Here is a 19,072-nt window from a genome sequence, read left to right as displayed (position 1 = left end):
TATAAATGATCAGAGAATCTCCTGTTTTAGTGTGAACTCATAATTTATGATTTGTGTCTGTGAGACATATACACATAATGTGTTTGTCCGTTATGGTGGAGCTGTGGATGAGCCTGGAGTTTCGCCTGTAGTTCATTGTAAATCTATACGCACACTCCTCGCATAACCTAAGCAGTGAAGACACATCTCATGGGTGAATAAACAGCTTAAAACGAATGAAGATAGATACTAAGGAAGAAATTTTTATGTTTCAGCTGCAACGTATGTGTCGATGATTTGATAATTCCAACTAAAAAGGAAATTTCGATGGCACGCATTAAGAAAACTCTCAGCAAAAATAATTCGAAATACTGCGAAAATCATGAATTGTTGCCGAAATGGATAAAAGTGTGGACAAATATCAGTCTTTAATTGCATCATTGATTAATTTGGTTGTATCACAGCAAATCTATTAACAGACCTAATTGTTTGATGTATATTTAATGCCTGCTAATATGTTTATCAGTTATCCAAAACATTTTCATTGAATTCAAGCTAAGCGTGTACTACTATATCTGAAATTCAAGTGAAAACTAAAAATAACATCTCCGAGAACAAATGAAAACCTTAAACATTATGAAGACTTAGAATGAGCCGTACTCTCGACATCCAAATTGGGGAAATGGAACACTTGCTGTAGTAAATTGAGAGTTTTTTTAGTTTCTTGCAAGAAGTTTAAAATTAATTATAATTGTTACAAAAATTCTTATTGGAAGCTTCGTAAACTTCTTAAAGATAACAATCATAATGATCCCTTTATGACACCGTAACGGTTATTTATGACATGTTACGACTAAGTTAGAGTATTTAATTTCCCTGAAGACACCTCAGTTTTTTTTAAAGGAAACTCTTTCTTATTATGTTAAACAGAATTAAATAAAACATATGTCTATCATTAAAGTCAAATTACTGTACAACATGAGATTTAAAAATTTTCCCTTGCTGCAGTTTTGAGGTTAGAAACGTATATATCTAATTGCGCGCATAAGTGTTGGAAATGTTTGAAAATTAAACAATTAAATTAAATAACCCTTTTGAATTTCAAATTTTTTTTTTAATGGCAAAGGGAATTTTTATAATTAGCAAATATTAAAAAAATTCTTTAAAATTTTATTTATTTATTTATTTTATTTACAAATCCATCTCTTTTGATACGTAAGGTGATATTGCAAAATAAAGAATATTATTTCATTAACCTTCTTGCCTTTCAATCGTTTTGAGTTGCCGAATCAAAATAATTGAGTATTAACCCATGTTTAAATGTGTCTGTTCGTGAAATACTTAATATTAGTTGCATCTATATTTGAAATTATTAAATCTTCGTCCTCTATCTATCTCTCTCTCTATATATAAAGAAGCGCTAATAATTCAGTCACTACTATAGCTATCGTCACCAAACTTTCTATAATTATTTTTCTGGGTCCTGGAAAAGTAGACGTCTACGTTTTTACAAAAAAATTAGCTAAAATCGGAGATATTAATAAAAACGCTAATTTTCGGCCTCATTTTTCTGAGTGGCAACACTGCTGATATCAGCAACAGTGATATATCAGCAACAATGGCTGCGTACCATTCTTGCTGATATGATAAGAGAGAGAGTTAATTTATTTTTCTATCGCAATTTTTATGTGAGTTCCATATTGCTCAAAATATTTCATTTTGCTCAAAATAATGATTTATTTGTTTTTATTTACATAAATGACAGTGGCAATTCCATATATCATATGGGTATATATAACATAGGATTCCATATATCATATGGGTATATATACCATTGTCAATATATACCCATATGTCATATAAGTATATATTGACAATGGGAATTCCATATGTCATATGGGTACATATACCATATGATTCTGTTATTATGTAGTCAGTTGTGGTACATGCATTGAATATTACTTTGTTTCTTTGACATTTTTTATGCATTACAATGACGAATCATATTCCTTATAACGTGTAATACGCTATCATACGGATTTTCAAATGATGTCCTGAATAAAGTAATACTCATGACATCATTTGAAAATTCGTATAACTCAACCTAACGTAACTGGCATCGGGTACTTCCCCTAGTTTGAAATAATTGAAAACAGTTAGAATAGTAGCATAAATTATTGCTGACATCGTAGATAATCCTTTACCATTTATTTGTCACATTTCATTCGGATTATGGCTCTTGAACGTTATCATTTAAAATACTTTAAAAAGCGCAGTTCCTTCCTTTCAAATTTGCGGATTGGATATTTTAAGAATCAGAGCTAAAAGATTTCCTTGCTAAAAACCAAAGTAACTAAAAGGATTTTTATTGTAATAAAAGATGCTACATGACTAAACGTTCGCCATGTAACAAAGCTTCATATTTGATTAAGTTTTAAAATACGAACCCTGAATTTTAAACAATCGTTTCAGTAACCATATAAAGCAACGGCTATTGCAATCATTTGAAATAATTTTCTGTTCTAATGTTTTGTAAATATTTGGGTTTATTTGATTGAATTTAGGATTTCATGCATTTTTATAGTTTCACGTATTGATTTGCTTCATTAATTAATTTATATAGTCATTTTACACGTAATGCGTTTATTGTGAATCGAATTTGTCGCCACTTGTTTTGTTCAAAAGTGGTTAATAGTGAGTATACTTTGTAGAACTGAATTCGAATATATTTGTAGATCTGAAAATTCTGAATGGACCAATGTTTGAATTTAAAAAATATGGGCACAAACCGACCTTTGGCGATAATTGATGGTTTTTTTCCGGTCTGACAACATTTGACATCTATATATAATAGAATTCGGAAATATGCAACCGGCAACAATGAAAAAACAAATAAAATAAATAAATATCTTTATTATGTGCGGTTTAAGTGTCTGTTTGTTGGTTGCTTGCGTAACTGCACTAACCAATGGGATGAAGTTGCCACGGCACAGGGGTGCAGTTTCAATTGAGACATAGACAATTTCTTGTAAAACTTGCCTTTGCTATGATTTAAGTCTCAGGGCTAAACGCTTCAACGTGTTGGCATTTTTTTACCTGAGCTTGCATTTGGACACGGTCAACTTTATGTTGCCTGTTCAAGAGTTCGTGAAAGAACGGGCGTAAAATTAAAAATAATGGATGGTCCTCTGCAAGGCGAGCTTCAAAATGATGGAAAGATCTACACAAGAAATGTGTACAAAGTGATCTTTGACATGTGAATTAACATTTAATTATTTAAATCACCTTTATTTATTGAGCTAGCGGTGGTTCTTAAGAAATGTACCGCCAGTGATTTCTTTCATTGCACTCTACTTTAAACAATTAAGCAAGTAGAAGGGGGAAACCCCGTGGTGCAGTAAGCAAAGAGGCGACCTTGCAGCCTGCCCCGAGTAATTCAGTTTGAATTAGCAGACATCTTTGCACCAATCATTTTAATTACAATTTATAATATCTAGAACAGCTGTCATTTCGTATGACCGCCGGGCTTTCTAGTACTAAATAACTTTGAAGCCGTGTGAAGAAGGACAGAGAAGTCGGTGTATGACCTGGGCTAGGTGATTGATTCCAAGGAATCGATCTTTAAACTCGGTGAGTAATGTACATTTTTGTCAACAGGGCTATTCGGAAACTCTTGATATAACTTTGTAATCCAGTTAAGGGCCGTTCAGACTGGGGTTTATCTGAGCTAACGCAGTCAGTACCATGTGTAGACTAGCTCTGCTATGCGTATGGTTAGGATTTTTCAACTGCGGTATAAGGAAAAACTGGTTTTGAAGACGGGTCGGCCAAGTCAGTTGTATCCGTTAGCTCAGATAAACCCCGACGAGATGCTGGTGGAAACTGTTACCTTGTGTGATTTCAGTTTCAGAGGCAGCTGCATCGGCGGGGATGCGTTAAACTGAAGTGGTAGAAATTAATCAATGGAAGAAATAGAAACTAAAACTTAGAAATGAGAGTAGGAAGATCATCTTCTAAATGTTATCGTCGTTTGTATTCTTAAAGTCATTTTACTAATTTATTTTTCTTTAGGTCATTTTACTAAGTTTACTAATTATTGTTCTACATTTTACTGCTTTAAAGCTACATTCTGCTGTCTATTATGGCTGATAAGACTGCTATGGGTAATATAGTGGACTCGCCTGTTTAGAATGACTCCTTTTTCAAATAACATATTTTTCTTTAAATATTTTTTTTTAAATATCATGTTCATTATAATGCTATTGAAATGTTTCGCAAAGCTGCTCTAAACCTGTGCGCATTTTCACAATTAAAAACATAGATTACGGCAATCATTACATCAAACAAATGTTGAATGCTATCTTTTGTTTTGTTTTTCTTTTTTTTTATTTATTAACCAAAAGGGGCGTTAGCCTAGAAGGGATATTACTCTTGAAACGGCATTTTGCGCTGAATTACTTAAACGCGATGTATCCCTTTCCAAATTGTTGCCACCAAGTATTACCGTCCTGTATTATATTTAAAGAAACTAAATAATGAAAAATCTGCATGAATGTATGTATATTTCTCGCATTCTAAAAAAACAATGGTACCTAGAGTCATAAAATGTTGAATAAAATAGTCCTCCACCCGAACATGAGCATCTGGAAACCCGAATTTGGTTTATTATCTATTTTATATTTTGTAAACCTTTAACGAATTTTTGATTAAAAATCTCAATAACTTCAAAGGAAGAAGTGGCAACACTGTAGGGAATAAAATATTATCTCCAGCGCGCAAGACTGTCTATCAGAAATTCTAAAAATATGCCGTTTTTAAATATTTTTAGCCCAAAACGGGGTTAACCCGAATGCTCTCGAATCGTGTCTATATCAAGCTCCCGTTTGAGTGTAATATATTTTACTTTTTACATTATTATTTTATTTATTTATTTATTTATTTATTTATTTTTTTGTGTTAAAGTGAGCATTTTGTACGAATTTCCTTTGATTGCTCATAAAAGTGTTATGTGGATCTCTTCTGAAAGCGAACTGGCAAACAATTAACATTTTTAAAACATAGTTATATATACGTGGAAAATTAAAAACTATGCATATGTAGAAAATCAATAAAATAAAATTTGTCAACATTAATGTTTTCTCGGGAAGTATTTAATTTAGACTATCTATAATTTGTATGGACTACACCAAAGGAAAGTCTTTTAAAAATTAGTCATTTGCAAATGCATACTTACACTTCGTCAGAACAAGAGTCCGGTTTACTCATCCTATATCCTGCTTTCAAAAGATTGTAAAGTCTTTGAGGCGTTACTCCTGGGTAAGGTGTTGCCCCTATATATAAAAAATATGTGATTAAAATATTTCCCTTTATTAACAGTTCTACATTCTATTGCATATTACTTAGTTTTTTATTCTGTTGTTATTCTGTTGAACGCATCTGTAACATTTAAAAAATTTATTTAAATATACTTTACATTTAATCTATATATATTACCAAATATAAAAGACTATTATAATATCTATAATAATTAAAATACATATACAGAAAAGTTGCGGGTTATTGTATATTGCAGTAATAGATTATTACTTTGAAACGCGTACAAACTATAATATAATAAATTTTAATTAAAACAAAAAAATACAACTGAGGTAATTATTTCATTTCGAAAAATTACATAAGTGCAGTAACATATGAATTCCGACATTAAAAGTTTGAAAAGGATACAAGTTGCCCGGAATTAAATTCTGCTTTGATGTGCATCTATAAGACTAACAAAAATCCCAAAAAAATGAATGAAACATTTGCGATCTAAGACCCGCACATTGCAGCCTAATTCCACAAAGAAACGTTTACTACAAAAATCTAAACAAATTGATTTTTCTGAATTTGATTTCTTAAGAACCAAATAAACCAAAGTCAATGTACAATCAGTGTGCAAATCAGTGTATAAAACAATTTGGTTTATGAGAAGAATTCAACCACGGAAGTATTTTGCCTTAGCAGTGCGCATTTTTACAGAAAATAATTTTTTAATTTTCCAAGAATTATTGAAGCAAGAATTTATTATTTGAATCCGTATTTCCATATATTGAAAATGAATAACAGGAAAAGAAATTCTTTAAGGATAGTCGGTTGAGTTTCGATTGGATTGGACTACGGCAAAGACTCAAGGGCTATTTGCGTAAGGGAACGGATACTGTTAAGGAGGACTTCTTAAGGGAAACTGGCTCTCTAGGAAAGCCATGAAAACTTGCATGCAACTATAGTACAACTCCCGTTATCCGAACTCCGACTATCCGAATCGCTTTCAGAATTTAAGAACAAAATTAAGTGTGGCCACATACTACTTTTCATTGTTAAGCGGACGCCCGACTTGGCTGCCCGAAAACGGATGAAGACAGTCAAACAGCTTACTTTGACCGAGATGTTCAGCAAGCAGTGACTTCTAAGTACTGTACAGTACGCTAAGTACGCTTCTAAGTACTGTACAGTACATGCGCGTAAAAGTGTTGCTTTTTCATTTTAATTAATTAACACCACTTTTCTTTAAAAATAGATTTTTCTCCCATTTTCAACATACTGTACACACAGTAATTAATTAAAGTATACATAAACCCTGTCTTCGAAAAAATCCAATTATCCGAATGGGGTCCGTTCCCAATTGATTCGGATAATTGGAGTTCTACTGTAGCTCATTCTTGGGATTTTCGTTTAAAGTCGAACTACCAGTGTTCAGCGATCTTACCTTTCGGGCACAAAGGAAATTGAAAGATGCCAAATTATGAAACTACATCTCTGTTGTTGAAGAAAATTAAAACAATTTAAAATTAATTCCAGTTGTAAAAGATGCTGTGTTTGATTCTGAATCTCCTTTTTTGAGAGTAATATAATATAATCAGAAAAATATTAAAATATTGCAGACGATTATTTCCCATCTAACAAAATGTAAAAAAAGAAAAAAAAATCATTAACAAAACTTCAGCTTCATCGTTCTATTTTAATTCAGATGCAGACAGTTTTGTAAAAAACCGAAAGTTCGAAATTTTATAATCTTTTTTTATTTAAGATACTAGAAATTTATTTTATCCATCACACTTATTGTGTAAAATATTAATTTCTATATTATTAAGAAGTAGAGATTAAATAAATTTCGTACGCTAATGAGCAATAAACATTCGTAATATTCGAGATAAATAAAAGAGATTGTGCATACTTAATTGGCAATAACATGCTGTTCTTGTTTCTGATCTTCGTTTTTAACAAACAGAATTAGTTTAAAGAGGAACTATAAGTTTTTAGAAAATCTGACACTGGTCTCTTTTTATCAAGCAGTAAAGTTGTCAGACTTGAAAAAAAGTCTTGAAGCTTTATTGAACAAATCCTAAATACCAAAATATATGTTCATAGCACTATAAATTTCCTTGAAACTACTTTTACTAATTCTTTTAAGAATGGAGAAGTTATTTGGCGTCGCATTTAATGCCGAATATCAATATCCAGCTCTTCCATCGGTTAATATTATCAAGTCTGGAGCATAGAAGTCTAACAAAATTTTTAGGTAATCTTTAAATTTCTGTGTAAAATATTTTAGTTTAAACTTAGGAAAGAGATAGATTCTCGACCTCCTGCAATATTTTAAAATTCTTCAAATTAGTATCTTACTTAAAACTACTATTTGAATCTAATGTTATGCAAGAAAAATTATTTTCAAAATGGCGAAACGCTACTGATTAAAAGAAGCCTGCTAGGGAACAAAATAACATTTGAGAAAGGTTTATACTATCTGGTATACTTTTTGGAAGGTGTATACTTTTCGAGCATTTAAAAATATATAAAAAACACACAAATCGTTAAAAAATGTCCCTTTGGACGTAATTTAAAACCTGAAACTTTTCATTTTTTTTTTTAAATTATTTATTTTATTTTACATATTCTTAAGAAATTCTTTTTTATTAATTTCCTTACATAGGCTGTTTCATTTTAATTACATGTTTGAAATTACTAACTCATTATAAAATTCGCGAGGCAAAAAATTCACTTAGTATAATGCATTACAGAAAATGTATTTGTAGCGAAGGAAAAGCATCAAAATATTTATTTTGATGCTTATTAAACCTTTTCCTGTTCGGGACTGGTGTATTTTTTTCCGTTCTGAAAATACATTTGTGCAAGTGACTGACGACGCGGGGAAAATTGGCATATTATGCTTCTATTATTATTTTTTGTTTGAATTTATTTTATTTCTTTATAACAGAAATATACTTGATAATAGATTTTAATAATATAAAGCACATAATCTATACAATTAAAACCTGTGTGCCTCTGCCGGTTTTTTTGTTTGTGGCATTATCGCCTCACTAATGGGGGGGGTGACATTCGAGAATTCATAGGAAGCAATTTCGACAATTCTCATCTTCGTACGACTAATGAGCGGATATATTAATTAAAAATTCTGAAAATGCTAATTTTCGAACTCATTTTTCAGAGTGGCACCCATTTTTCAGAGTATCATACGCTGGAGATAAATATTTGCTTTGTTTCGAAAAGTGTTGCGACTGCTCGCTTTCAAATCGTAGTTTGTTAATATAAAATTTGTATGTTTTAAGAAATATGAAATAAAAATTGCATTGCCAAACATTAATTATATATTTATTATTATATAAGGCAATATTCTGACGTTGAAGAAAGGACGCGATTGCATGTGACGTCATTGTATGTCGAAAATATTTTCATTAATGTCAGCATTTTAAATAAATAGCTGCTATTGGCAACTTTTTTGCTTCAGGTTAGGATAATTGACTGCCACATTAATTCTTTTGTTGATATTGAGAAAATGTTGACATAGTATTACGTTAAATTTAAATCATAACGTTATATGTATTAACCTGAATCAGTTTCGAATATTTTCGAATGTGCTCTACTTAAATAACTTACCCTAAACTTTGATAAAATTTCAATTTACTGCATTAGAACTACTCCGAATAGGCAGGGTAATGCTCAGCTTCCTCATACAACTTCATTCAGTAACTTAATGGATAGTGAACGACAACATTTAACAGCTTTTGGCTTTTACCGTTACAACTAAAAGCACTTATGGAAATAAGCAATCTTTTTTCTCGGTCAGTGGTTAACAGCAATATATGAGAAGGAAAAAATCTCGTTTTTTAACAACTTATTTTTAATAAAAAAGGAAATAAATGAATAAAAATAAAAATAGCACAAAATAAAGTAACCTGACGAAATATTCCTTTTTAAAGATATACTATTTTAAAATATAATAACTTAAAATATAGTTAAATTCTTTCATATATAACTTACTTTAAAACAGTGCATAGTATTATTGTGATAAGACAAAAACTTGCTTATTATTATTGTCGACTATAAAAACCAGTGCTATATTATTAAACTCAAAAACTGAGAAATCACTTAAATTTAAAATTTTATCTTCACATATCACTCTTGCTTACAATATATAAGTTGCTCAATGTAGTTATATTTTACTTCTATAAAACACGTAACTGATGCCAGTAATCACAGCCTAGCGACTTTCATATGCCTTTTCTCCATGAGTAAATATCTTTGCTTTCTAATTCTATTTGTCTAGACAACGGATTAACTTTCATTAAGACGTTAGATACCCCGAGAATCAATTTAACGACAACTTGCTCTTTCTCTTTTTTGGAATTTTACAAGCTAATTCTAAGCCATCTTTCTCTAGATGTACAGAAACGATGTAAATATAGCAGACTCTAAAAAGCAGGAAATATAATTGAATAATCCTAATAATTAAAAATGATAATCAATTTCTGCAACTTTCTTAAGCCTGCTATATTTACAAAAAAAGTTATAACTACAAATAAAATCAAAATATTTTTAGAACAATCTTGTGCTAACTTTTCCATCAAAGGGCTAAATCAAGAGTTTAAAAAAAGGACAGTCCATAAGTAAAGTACTTTTTTCAGACATTAATTGTTATTATAAGTAAACGTCAGCTCTAACATAAAAATAATTAAATGTCTAACAACCAACAGTTTAATGAGACGCTTGATGCTATTTTACATCTTTTACATTTTTGTTTAATCCCATGCTTTATATTTGTAGTGAAGATTCTTAAAACTGCTTGATCATCGGTAATTCTTTACTGTAAAAAAGTTAAAGATTCATGTTACAAAACGTTTGCTCTAATATGTAGGTTGATACAAAAATGTCGATGTCATTCCTTGAGCTTATCTGAATCAAGGCTGCTGTAAAGTTTGGAGATTTTTTCACGACTTTGCAATTTTCTTCAATCATATTATCACACCGAGACCTCTGTAATTTCAAGTTATAGCTTACTCGGTGATCTATAATTTTTATTGAGAAATATATCAGGAACTATAGATAAACTTGCTGCAGTTCTTCGAAAATCGTCAAAATGTTTTGTGACGTATTTGCTCATGAAGGGTAATCTACCATCTACGAAATTTTATCTTGATTTGAACAGGATTCAAAATAGTTTACAAGCTAAATAATTTTAAAATTTTCAGTCCAAAGGGACGAGAGCCTAGAAGAGCTATTAGTCTGGAAACGGTATTTTCCTTTGAATCACTAAAAGGGTTATATCACTTTCCAAATTTTTTCCACCAAATTTTACCAAAAATTGTAAATGTATGCTGTTTTTTATATATTTTTAGCCCAAAGAACATTAGTTGAAATGCTCTCGAAACGTGAATGTTTGTATAAGATAAATCTTGGCTGCCCTGCCCCGTGAACTAAGCACATTACAGGTCCACTCGCCTTTTGGGCACTTTGTGGAGGTTCAGCATCCTACTATTACCCTTCCAGCGGAGCAGCGCACCACCTGGATACGAAACCAGGCAGCAGTGGTCGTCAATTGCTCCTACCAGTCGCATGGGCGAGCCCGTCGCAGAGGGCCGTTGCCCTGCAAACCAGGGGGAAACCCCCCCCCGGCTACGGATTCAACCGCTCAGGACATGCCAGAATCCGAGGCCGGTCAATAGGTGACCTTTCCCAGAGCCTTCAGAACCACCAAGTTCATAAATTTTATACCACCGTAGCCGAGACTGCTTAGGTACAGATCCTAGCCAGTACCTTCGCAGAGTTCTCTACGTCGACCCCCGGGGTTTGTGTATAAATGTACGTATAAATGGAAAAACGCCGCTTTCGGCTTAATATAAAATCTGAAAGCTTTCAGATTATCCCAAAGGAATTTTAGCCTAGAAGAGCTATTATTTTTAAACGACATTTTGTGCTGAATCACTTAAGTGCGATGTATCATTTTTCCAATTGTTGCCACTAAATATCGCCCCATATTGCACCTAAAGAAATCAAATAATGAAGAACCTGTATAAAAGCATTCGTATTGCATGAAAGTATCTTCATGCATGTTTCTGTCTTTGTGGAAAAAGAACGATGCCTAGATTAATGAAATTTTGAATAATGTAGTCCGCCACCCCAAAATCAACGTCTGGAAGCCCGGATTCGGAATTTGTTTTACTGTATATTTCATATTTTCTAAAACATTAAAGAATTTTTCATTATCGAACTCAACGCTTTCAAAGTGAGCATTTGCAACAGTGTACAGGAAAAACATTTTTATCTCCAGCGCGCAATACTGTCGAAAATTCTGAAGATATGCTGTTTCTAAACATTTTTAGTCTAAAGTTGTGTTAGCCCAATTGCTCTCGAAGCTTGTATGTGTCTATAGAGAAAGCAAAACGCCCGCTCGGGAGTAATACTGTCTTTCAGATTTCTTTTTTTCTTTCTTTCTTTTTTTAATAATTTTAAGTTTGTTTTACTCAGTGAAGCATCAAAAGAGAGAAAAGTAAAATATTGTTAAAGAAATATTATTATTGTTAACGAGATGCACACAACTGTGCAGCGGGACGTAATTTCCTTTGGTTTACCTTAAAATGCGTCCATATTCCTTCGATTATCATTCACCGGTAATTTAATATCAGAGCATTATTTTTGTTTCCCAACTGTTGTCAGATTTCTTCAAATTGTGTTATAAAGAAACACTTATAGCCTATTTCCGTCTACACTGACAAGCTTTCACAATATTTTGATTTGCTGTTACTCGTTGTCACCCTTGCAGAGTAATGAATAATAAACAGATGTGAAATTCATTATATAATCAAACATTCATCGATATTTGAAGTTATCCAAACTGTCTAGTGTCTAGTATGGTGCTAAAGTTAGACTTACTCATTAACCCATGTCATAATCCAATCCATACGTTATCAACATACAAAACTTTAAAACGATCTGTCAAATGTTGCTTGCATAATTAAATAACAAGTGTGTGCAAACAAAGTTTTCCTTTTAGACCGGCTAAAAGAAGCTGTTTTTAGAATTATAGAATACCGAAATTCTACCCAACCATCTATTCCTCCCCTGCAGATAACTTATTAGAAAGTGAGATCACTATTTTGTTCTCCGTAACGTCATCGTTAGGAATATCATGCATTGTTAAGATTTTAATTAGATTTATATTCAGTGTTCCTTTTATTTAAAATAGCGTTTGGAAGATTTTTTTCTTTATTTCAGCAACTACATAACGTATCTTCACTTTCCTTCTATTAATTAAGGTATTCAATTTCTTTAGCTTCCGTTTTAAAGGGTTCTTCGGTGAAGTTTAAATACCAGATTAATTGTGTGGGTGTGCTTCAGCTAATCTTTAATTACCCTGTGAATGACTGGAAAATTATGGTAATTTACCACCTTCTTATCCATCAACTCTTATCACTTCCACTTCGAAGATTTTGTAATTACTAATAGGGATCAATTTTGGGTTTATTTTAATATCCTATGTAGCTCAGGAACAGAAGTCAAATAACGAGAATCCTTATTAAAATGTTTTAACATTTTCCCACTTGAAATATCAATCTCTGTAATCACGATAAAGGCTGCAACTTATACTCTTGATGCGCTAAATCAATGACGTCTACTCTGAAAATCGATAGCGTTACTGTTTCAAGATTAAAATTGTTGAATGATTTATCGCGGATAACTCAGCGCGATTTTACATTCAGTTAACTCTAGGGAGTGTACAGATTGAGAATTTACGTGCCATTAATTCTCGTGTTCTTTGGTAGCACCAAATGTACAGATTTCTGAAGACTGTGTCTTGTAAAGTACCACAGAGACTGAGAAAGCCTATAAAAGACCCTTTTTTTTAAACTCAAATGAAAGTTTAACAGAAGCCACCATAAGTGCTTACAGAAGCCAGAATTTATGGCTTAAATCAAAAGTAAGGAATTCGACTTCGATTCGATTTCGTAAATGTAAGTTAGCCTAACAGCTACACAAATAGAGTAACGAGCAAATTGGCTCTGACATAAAATCGGCGTGACAAGCCTAATGGCAAGAATTATGGAATGCAACAAAATACTACTCTTGAAACAATCAAATTAGGAACTTGACCTTCAACAGGGAAAACACACTAATTCTACTGTCTAAAACTTTCATTTAAATACTAACCCCTTTCTACATCATTTGAATACACGCGAGCTAGATATTTACATTCTGGCGGAAAAATGGGAAACGAGAAGGACAGAAAATCAAATTAACATAAAATAAGTGGCTTTTAAAACTAAATGTATTTTCTGCAATGCTAATATAACAATATGCCTTAGAGATTTTAACTGTGTGAAAGGAGATCGATTCGTTGATTTCATAAAATGTAAACAAACTGTTTTTTAGATTGAATTTATTCTGTGAATCCTGCGTGCTAATGCTTTAAACTGTAGAGTCGTTAGGTTATTTTGAAGCAGGAGACGGGAAAAATCTGCAATGCTTTCGGCGGGATTCGAACCTCTGGTATAAGCTCCGACTGTGCTACCTTTACAACAAAGCATGCTGGATGGTGGGAGGAAATACCTAATATATCCCCCTTTTAAAGAGTGACTAGCTATTAGGGGACCCAGTTGTCAAATTCTGGTGTTGACGAATTATAGTCCATTACCTTTTAGTTAAGGTATCAATTAAATAGTGCAATTGGATGTTCTTGTTTATATACTAAAACAAAGCACGAAGTATTAATTTCCTTTATATTGTAAGCAAAAAAATATTCTGCATTAAAAGTAAATTAATTTTATTTTTGTCACTAAAATCAATAAAATAATAAAACTAGTTACCTAAAACATACTATTAGATATCAGTTTATATTATTTAAATCAATTAAAAATTTAAAATTCCTTTTAACAAGAATCCACATTTTAGTTTTTTAGAATGAGGAACCGAGTAATTAATTTGCGTGAATTCGGGAAAACTGGAATTTTTAAGTATATGAAAAGAGAAAGTATTCCTATAGTATACCAGTTACAGTCAGGACTAAAGTCCAGCTAGAGACTTCGGCTTCTCAGTTTTTGAACGAAATCGTTATTCCAAACGGAGCGCACCGAATCCCTAAGTAAGACGACATGTAGTACTTTGTTTACAACTGAATGGCAATAGAAGCCGAAAATTCTATTAATAATGCAATATATAGTTTAAGAATTAGTAAAACTGATAATTTTACTAACTACTAAATGGATGTCCCACTTTCTATCAAAAGAGTAAAATGCATGGGAAAACTTGAATATCCGAGGAAATACCGTATTTGCCGGCGTATAGGTTATAGCCGAAAACATCGCGGACGAAAACGTCGCGGAGAAAACATCGCAAGGCGAAAACGTCGTACTACAAAACATCGTAGGCCCACCAGCGGCCGAGCGGTAAAGTCGCTGAACACTGGAAGTTCGGTCCGAGGTTCGAATCCCGCGAACGGGCTGGCTGCATGGGCGTTTTCGTGGTTTTCTCCCATGTGTAACGTGTATACGAGCCAGTTTCCCTTAGAAAGCCCTCCACGAAGGCATCCCTTCCCTTAGGCAGATAGCCCTCGAGGCTTTGCCATAATCACACACACACAAAAAACATCGTGGAAGAAAACATCGTGGTACAAAACATCGTCGTCGAAAATAAAGCGGTTCAAAAACTTCGCAGTTTAAAAACATCGCCGTCGAAAATATAGTGGTAAAAGTAAAGTATCTACAAATCATCGCATGATGATAACATCGCACACATGCTTTTTTCAGGCTTTAATAACTGTAAATGGATATTCCCATAATGGTTTATGTAAACAAGGATAATTTTTACTTTCACATTTTTTTATTAACTAATAAATTTTTGCTGAAAAAGTAAGAAGGAAACTTAAGCATAGAAAATCAAATGCAACTTAATAGATTATACTTTTTATGAAAAATTACCAGTAAAAACTTTATAAAAAATGATTTATTAATGGTCTTTGTTAGTTAATTATGTCGGTTTAAAATTCTATTAAGTTTTAAAACTTGCATTAATTTTCTATGCTTAAGTTTCCTTCTTATTTTCTCAGCAAAGTTTATTAGCTAATAAAAAATATGAAAGTAAAAATTATCTTGCGCTCACAAATCATTATGGGAATATCCATTTACAGTCAAGCCTGAAAAAAGCATGTCTGCGATGTTATCGTCATGCGATGATTCGTAGATTCTTTATTTTTTACCACTATATTTTCGACGACCATGTTTTTAAACTGCGAAGTTTTTGAACCGCTTTATTTTCGACGACGATGTTTTGTAGCACGACGTTTTCGCCTTGCCTTGTTTTCTCCGCAACGTTTTCGTCCGCGATGTTTTTGCCGCGATGTTATCGGCGGACACCGGCGTAGTAATATTTTTGAAAATACCCAATCTATCTGCGAAAGTGCACCTTATAATCTTCTTCGTCAAAACCCAGACACTCATCTCCAGAGCTAAATGAAGATCACTTGAAATTTCACACTCTTAAAAGTCGTTCACGAAAATTGGAAAGTTTAAACGAACCCAGTTGTAATCGTCGATGACAGCGCATGCGCATTCACTGAACTCTACGTAACTGTATATCCCCACACTCCGCATGAGAACAAGAAAAAAATCGCATAACTCCGAATAGAGGAAATTTCTAGAAATGATTGTAATCAAAAACTGAGTATCGAAGTATAGATGCAGTATCGGCGTATAAGACGCACCCCTTTTTTCAAACCTATTTTCAAAGAAAAAAAGTGCGTCTAAATGCGTCATATACACCGGCAAATACAGTAATTCTCCATTTTGAAATGCTGCCTCTTTGGAAAAAAGAATATTTGTAAGTTCCGTCCAACAGTTAAGTAAGTTTTTAATTAATTAGAAGTCAAATTATGGAATCAATTTAATTTGACGACGAAAAATACAATTCAAACCTTTTTTATCCTCGATGTGCAATCAATAATGATTGCACAATCATTATTGCAAACATATCAATAATATTATTGCACTATTATAATATTTGTACTATCGCCTATATTTGCACCATCATTAAAGGGACCCTATCAATAATGTTTACACCTCCCATATGTATTTTTTATTTTGTTCTAGTTTTAGAATGCACATGGTATATTACTTATCTAACGTATTATTAATTAATCATAATTTATAGTTTTTAATATATTTTTGTCTTTTTAATTAATTTTAAATATTAGCTATTTACTGTTTTACTTATTTATTTCTCTCCGCCTTTCTAATGGCTTTCCTTAGAAATTATTACGGACATTTTGGAAATTAAATCTGGCTATATTACCTAGGACTAGGCCTAAGATACCAAGTCATGCTTTGCATTATATTAGCATACCAGTTTTTATTCCATTGTGAGTCTTCTCTCCACTCATCGCACTAAACTGATTTTTTTTTTAAATTGCCGTCTTTCACAAGGGTAGGAATGCCGTGGCGTTACTTAGCAACGAAATTTGGGTTATGCTACTTAACGCTTTTACCGTACTATAACAGCGTCCTATGAGAATTTCGAGTTTTAAGTAAACGAAAATTTGTGCCGAGAACTATGAAGTTTAAAACTTTGGGAATTTCATAAGTGGCTGTTCATTTTACCTCACCTTCGGCCATTTCTAAGAATAAGAAATCGAGGCATACAAATTACAACTCCTTACAGTTAACTGGCACATTTAAAGGATATTTTGCATTTCGATTTTATCCCAGAAATTTCTTCTAAAATATTATGCATAACAGATTGGTTTAATGTCTATTTCCCTATTTAATAATAATTAAAAAAAACACTACAGCGAATTTTTAAACTGTCTCACTGCCTTAAAACGATTCATAGCGTATGTTTTCAGATAAATTTACTAAAAGGAAAATAATTTATAAACCCTTAAAAGAAGAAATCTGAAGTAATAACAAATAACGTGAAAATTTAATTTAATGAATTTAAAGACCGTTTGTTAAGATCGGCAGAATTAATGAAATAAAACTTTTCAGAGAAGAGAATAATTATCCTATTGGATTTAGTTACAATTCAAGTAGCACGGCAACGTCGTAACGACGTTGCAAACCTGGTCGCGAGTCGTGTTGCAAAAACGTTGCAATATGTCGTCATTAAGACGATCAGCTGTTCGCGAAATTCTACTGTTTTGCAACCGTTGAAAAGATGTCTTTATTACATCTTTGCAGATGAGGTTTTTGTCGCATAGACGTCGTTATTGAGTCTTTCGCAGGTGATATTTCGCAGGTGAAAGCACTGTATCACGATGTCTTAAAGACGCCTAAATGTTCGCAAAATTCCACCTTTTTGCAACAGTTGTGGAAATGTAGTTATTATGTCCTTCTGTTACATATTGATTTATGCAGAAAAATAAGCTTAATAATTAATATATTTTTCTCCTTTTTTAAAATTTAGTATTCCTTGTATTTTTCTAAAGATTAAATATTTTATCATTTCCTGAAAACAAGAAGATAATGCAATTTTTTCTCTTTAGATTAAATATGCATAATTAATAATAGCTTCAATTATTTTCAGTACTTTAAACTATAGTTTTTAAATTTCTCTTTAGACTAAATATGCATAATTAATAATAGCCTTAATTATTTTCAGTACCTTAAACTATATTTTTTAAATAACTTAAATGCTAAATTACGAATATTTAAGATTTCATCACTTTTTTCCCCTTAAATGAGAGTAATTATAAAAGTGGTTATTATAAATATATAATATTAATAGTAGGTTTTAAGTAAATAAAACTCAACTAGACATAAATAAAAGTAAAGATATATATGTGGGTAATAAAAGACAGTGTTTCTGATAACATAATTATCACATTTATTTTTGTTAAATCTCAGAGGCATTGAAAACTGCCCCTGTTATGATAAATTAGGAAGCGGTTCTTTAGGTAATATAATCAGTATTTTACCTAAACTCAAGAACAAATTTTTTCGCGTTTTATAGTGAAAAATATAACCATTAACTTCTACATTTTCCGGATTTTCTGTAGAAGTGCTTCCGAAAATAATGTTTAAATATTAATCTAACTATACTTGAAAGCAATGCTATAACAGTGCCCTTATAAGACTCATGATCCGAAAAGCTTTCGTTTTAATTGTCTCGTAAAAACTTTCAATTACCTCTGCAAAATTCATACCCACGTCAAAATTACTACACCGAAGTCAATTGATTATACAGCAAAACGTTCCTAAAACAATAAACTCCACAATTCAAGATAATGGCAGTCTTCTGTAGCCTGACAAAACTATGAGTGATTTTGTAAGTCCTGTTATTTAATTATTGTCCTGACAAATGTGCCATTACCAGAGGTGGTCATTTAAGAAAATAATCACTATGAGGTTTCAACTTAATGTAATTTTGTTCAAATAAATAATTCACTTTTTATACTCCCAAAACTAGTACATTTAATATTACATAAATCTTATTCACAAATCTATTTCTATTTCAAAAGCAATTTATGAAAAACACATTTGAAATTTTCTTCATCAAACAAATAATAATGAAAATTAAAGTATGCATAAAAATGATCATATGTGTTTTAACAAAATAGCACAAAATATTTAATGTAAAAATGTGGTTCTAGTCTCATACTTGTAAAGAAAGAAAGACCAAAAAGAAAAAACAATGTAAGCTACTATGATCATCTAAATTTTCACATAATTTTAGTAGTGGAAAAAAGATTCCTTAAGCTTGTATGTCTTGTCTACCCCATTCAATAAGTAATAAACACATTAAATATTTCAATGTTTATTTCATTAATAAA

The 19,072-nt window shown here is 31.8% G+C and overlaps 1 protein-coding gene across 1 annotated transcript in view; it reads right to left on the bottom strand.

Moving 5' to 3' along the window:
• LOC118189676 (proto-oncogene tyrosine-protein kinase receptor Ret-like) overlaps positions 1 to 19,072 on the bottom strand; it is a 476,686-nt gene that overhangs the window by 20,277 nt on the left and 437,337 nt on the right. Inside the window, exon 19 of the mRNA XM_085806630.1 lies at positions 5,213 to 5,309. Coding sequence (XP_085662756.1) covers positions 5,213 to 5,309 — 97 coding nt within the window. The remainder of the gene's footprint in view (positions 1 to 5,212; positions 5,310 to 19,072) is intronic.

This window comes from Stegodyphus dumicola, chromosome 1, assembly GCF_044657685.1.
Source record: "Stegodyphus dumicola isolate Sdum_Otavi_A_Nest chromosome 1, ASM4465768v1".
Classification (NCBI taxonomy): Eukaryota; Metazoa; Arthropoda; class Arachnida; order Araneae; family Eresidae; genus Stegodyphus; species Stegodyphus dumicola.
This window is presented reverse-complemented; position numbering and strand designations above follow the sequence as displayed.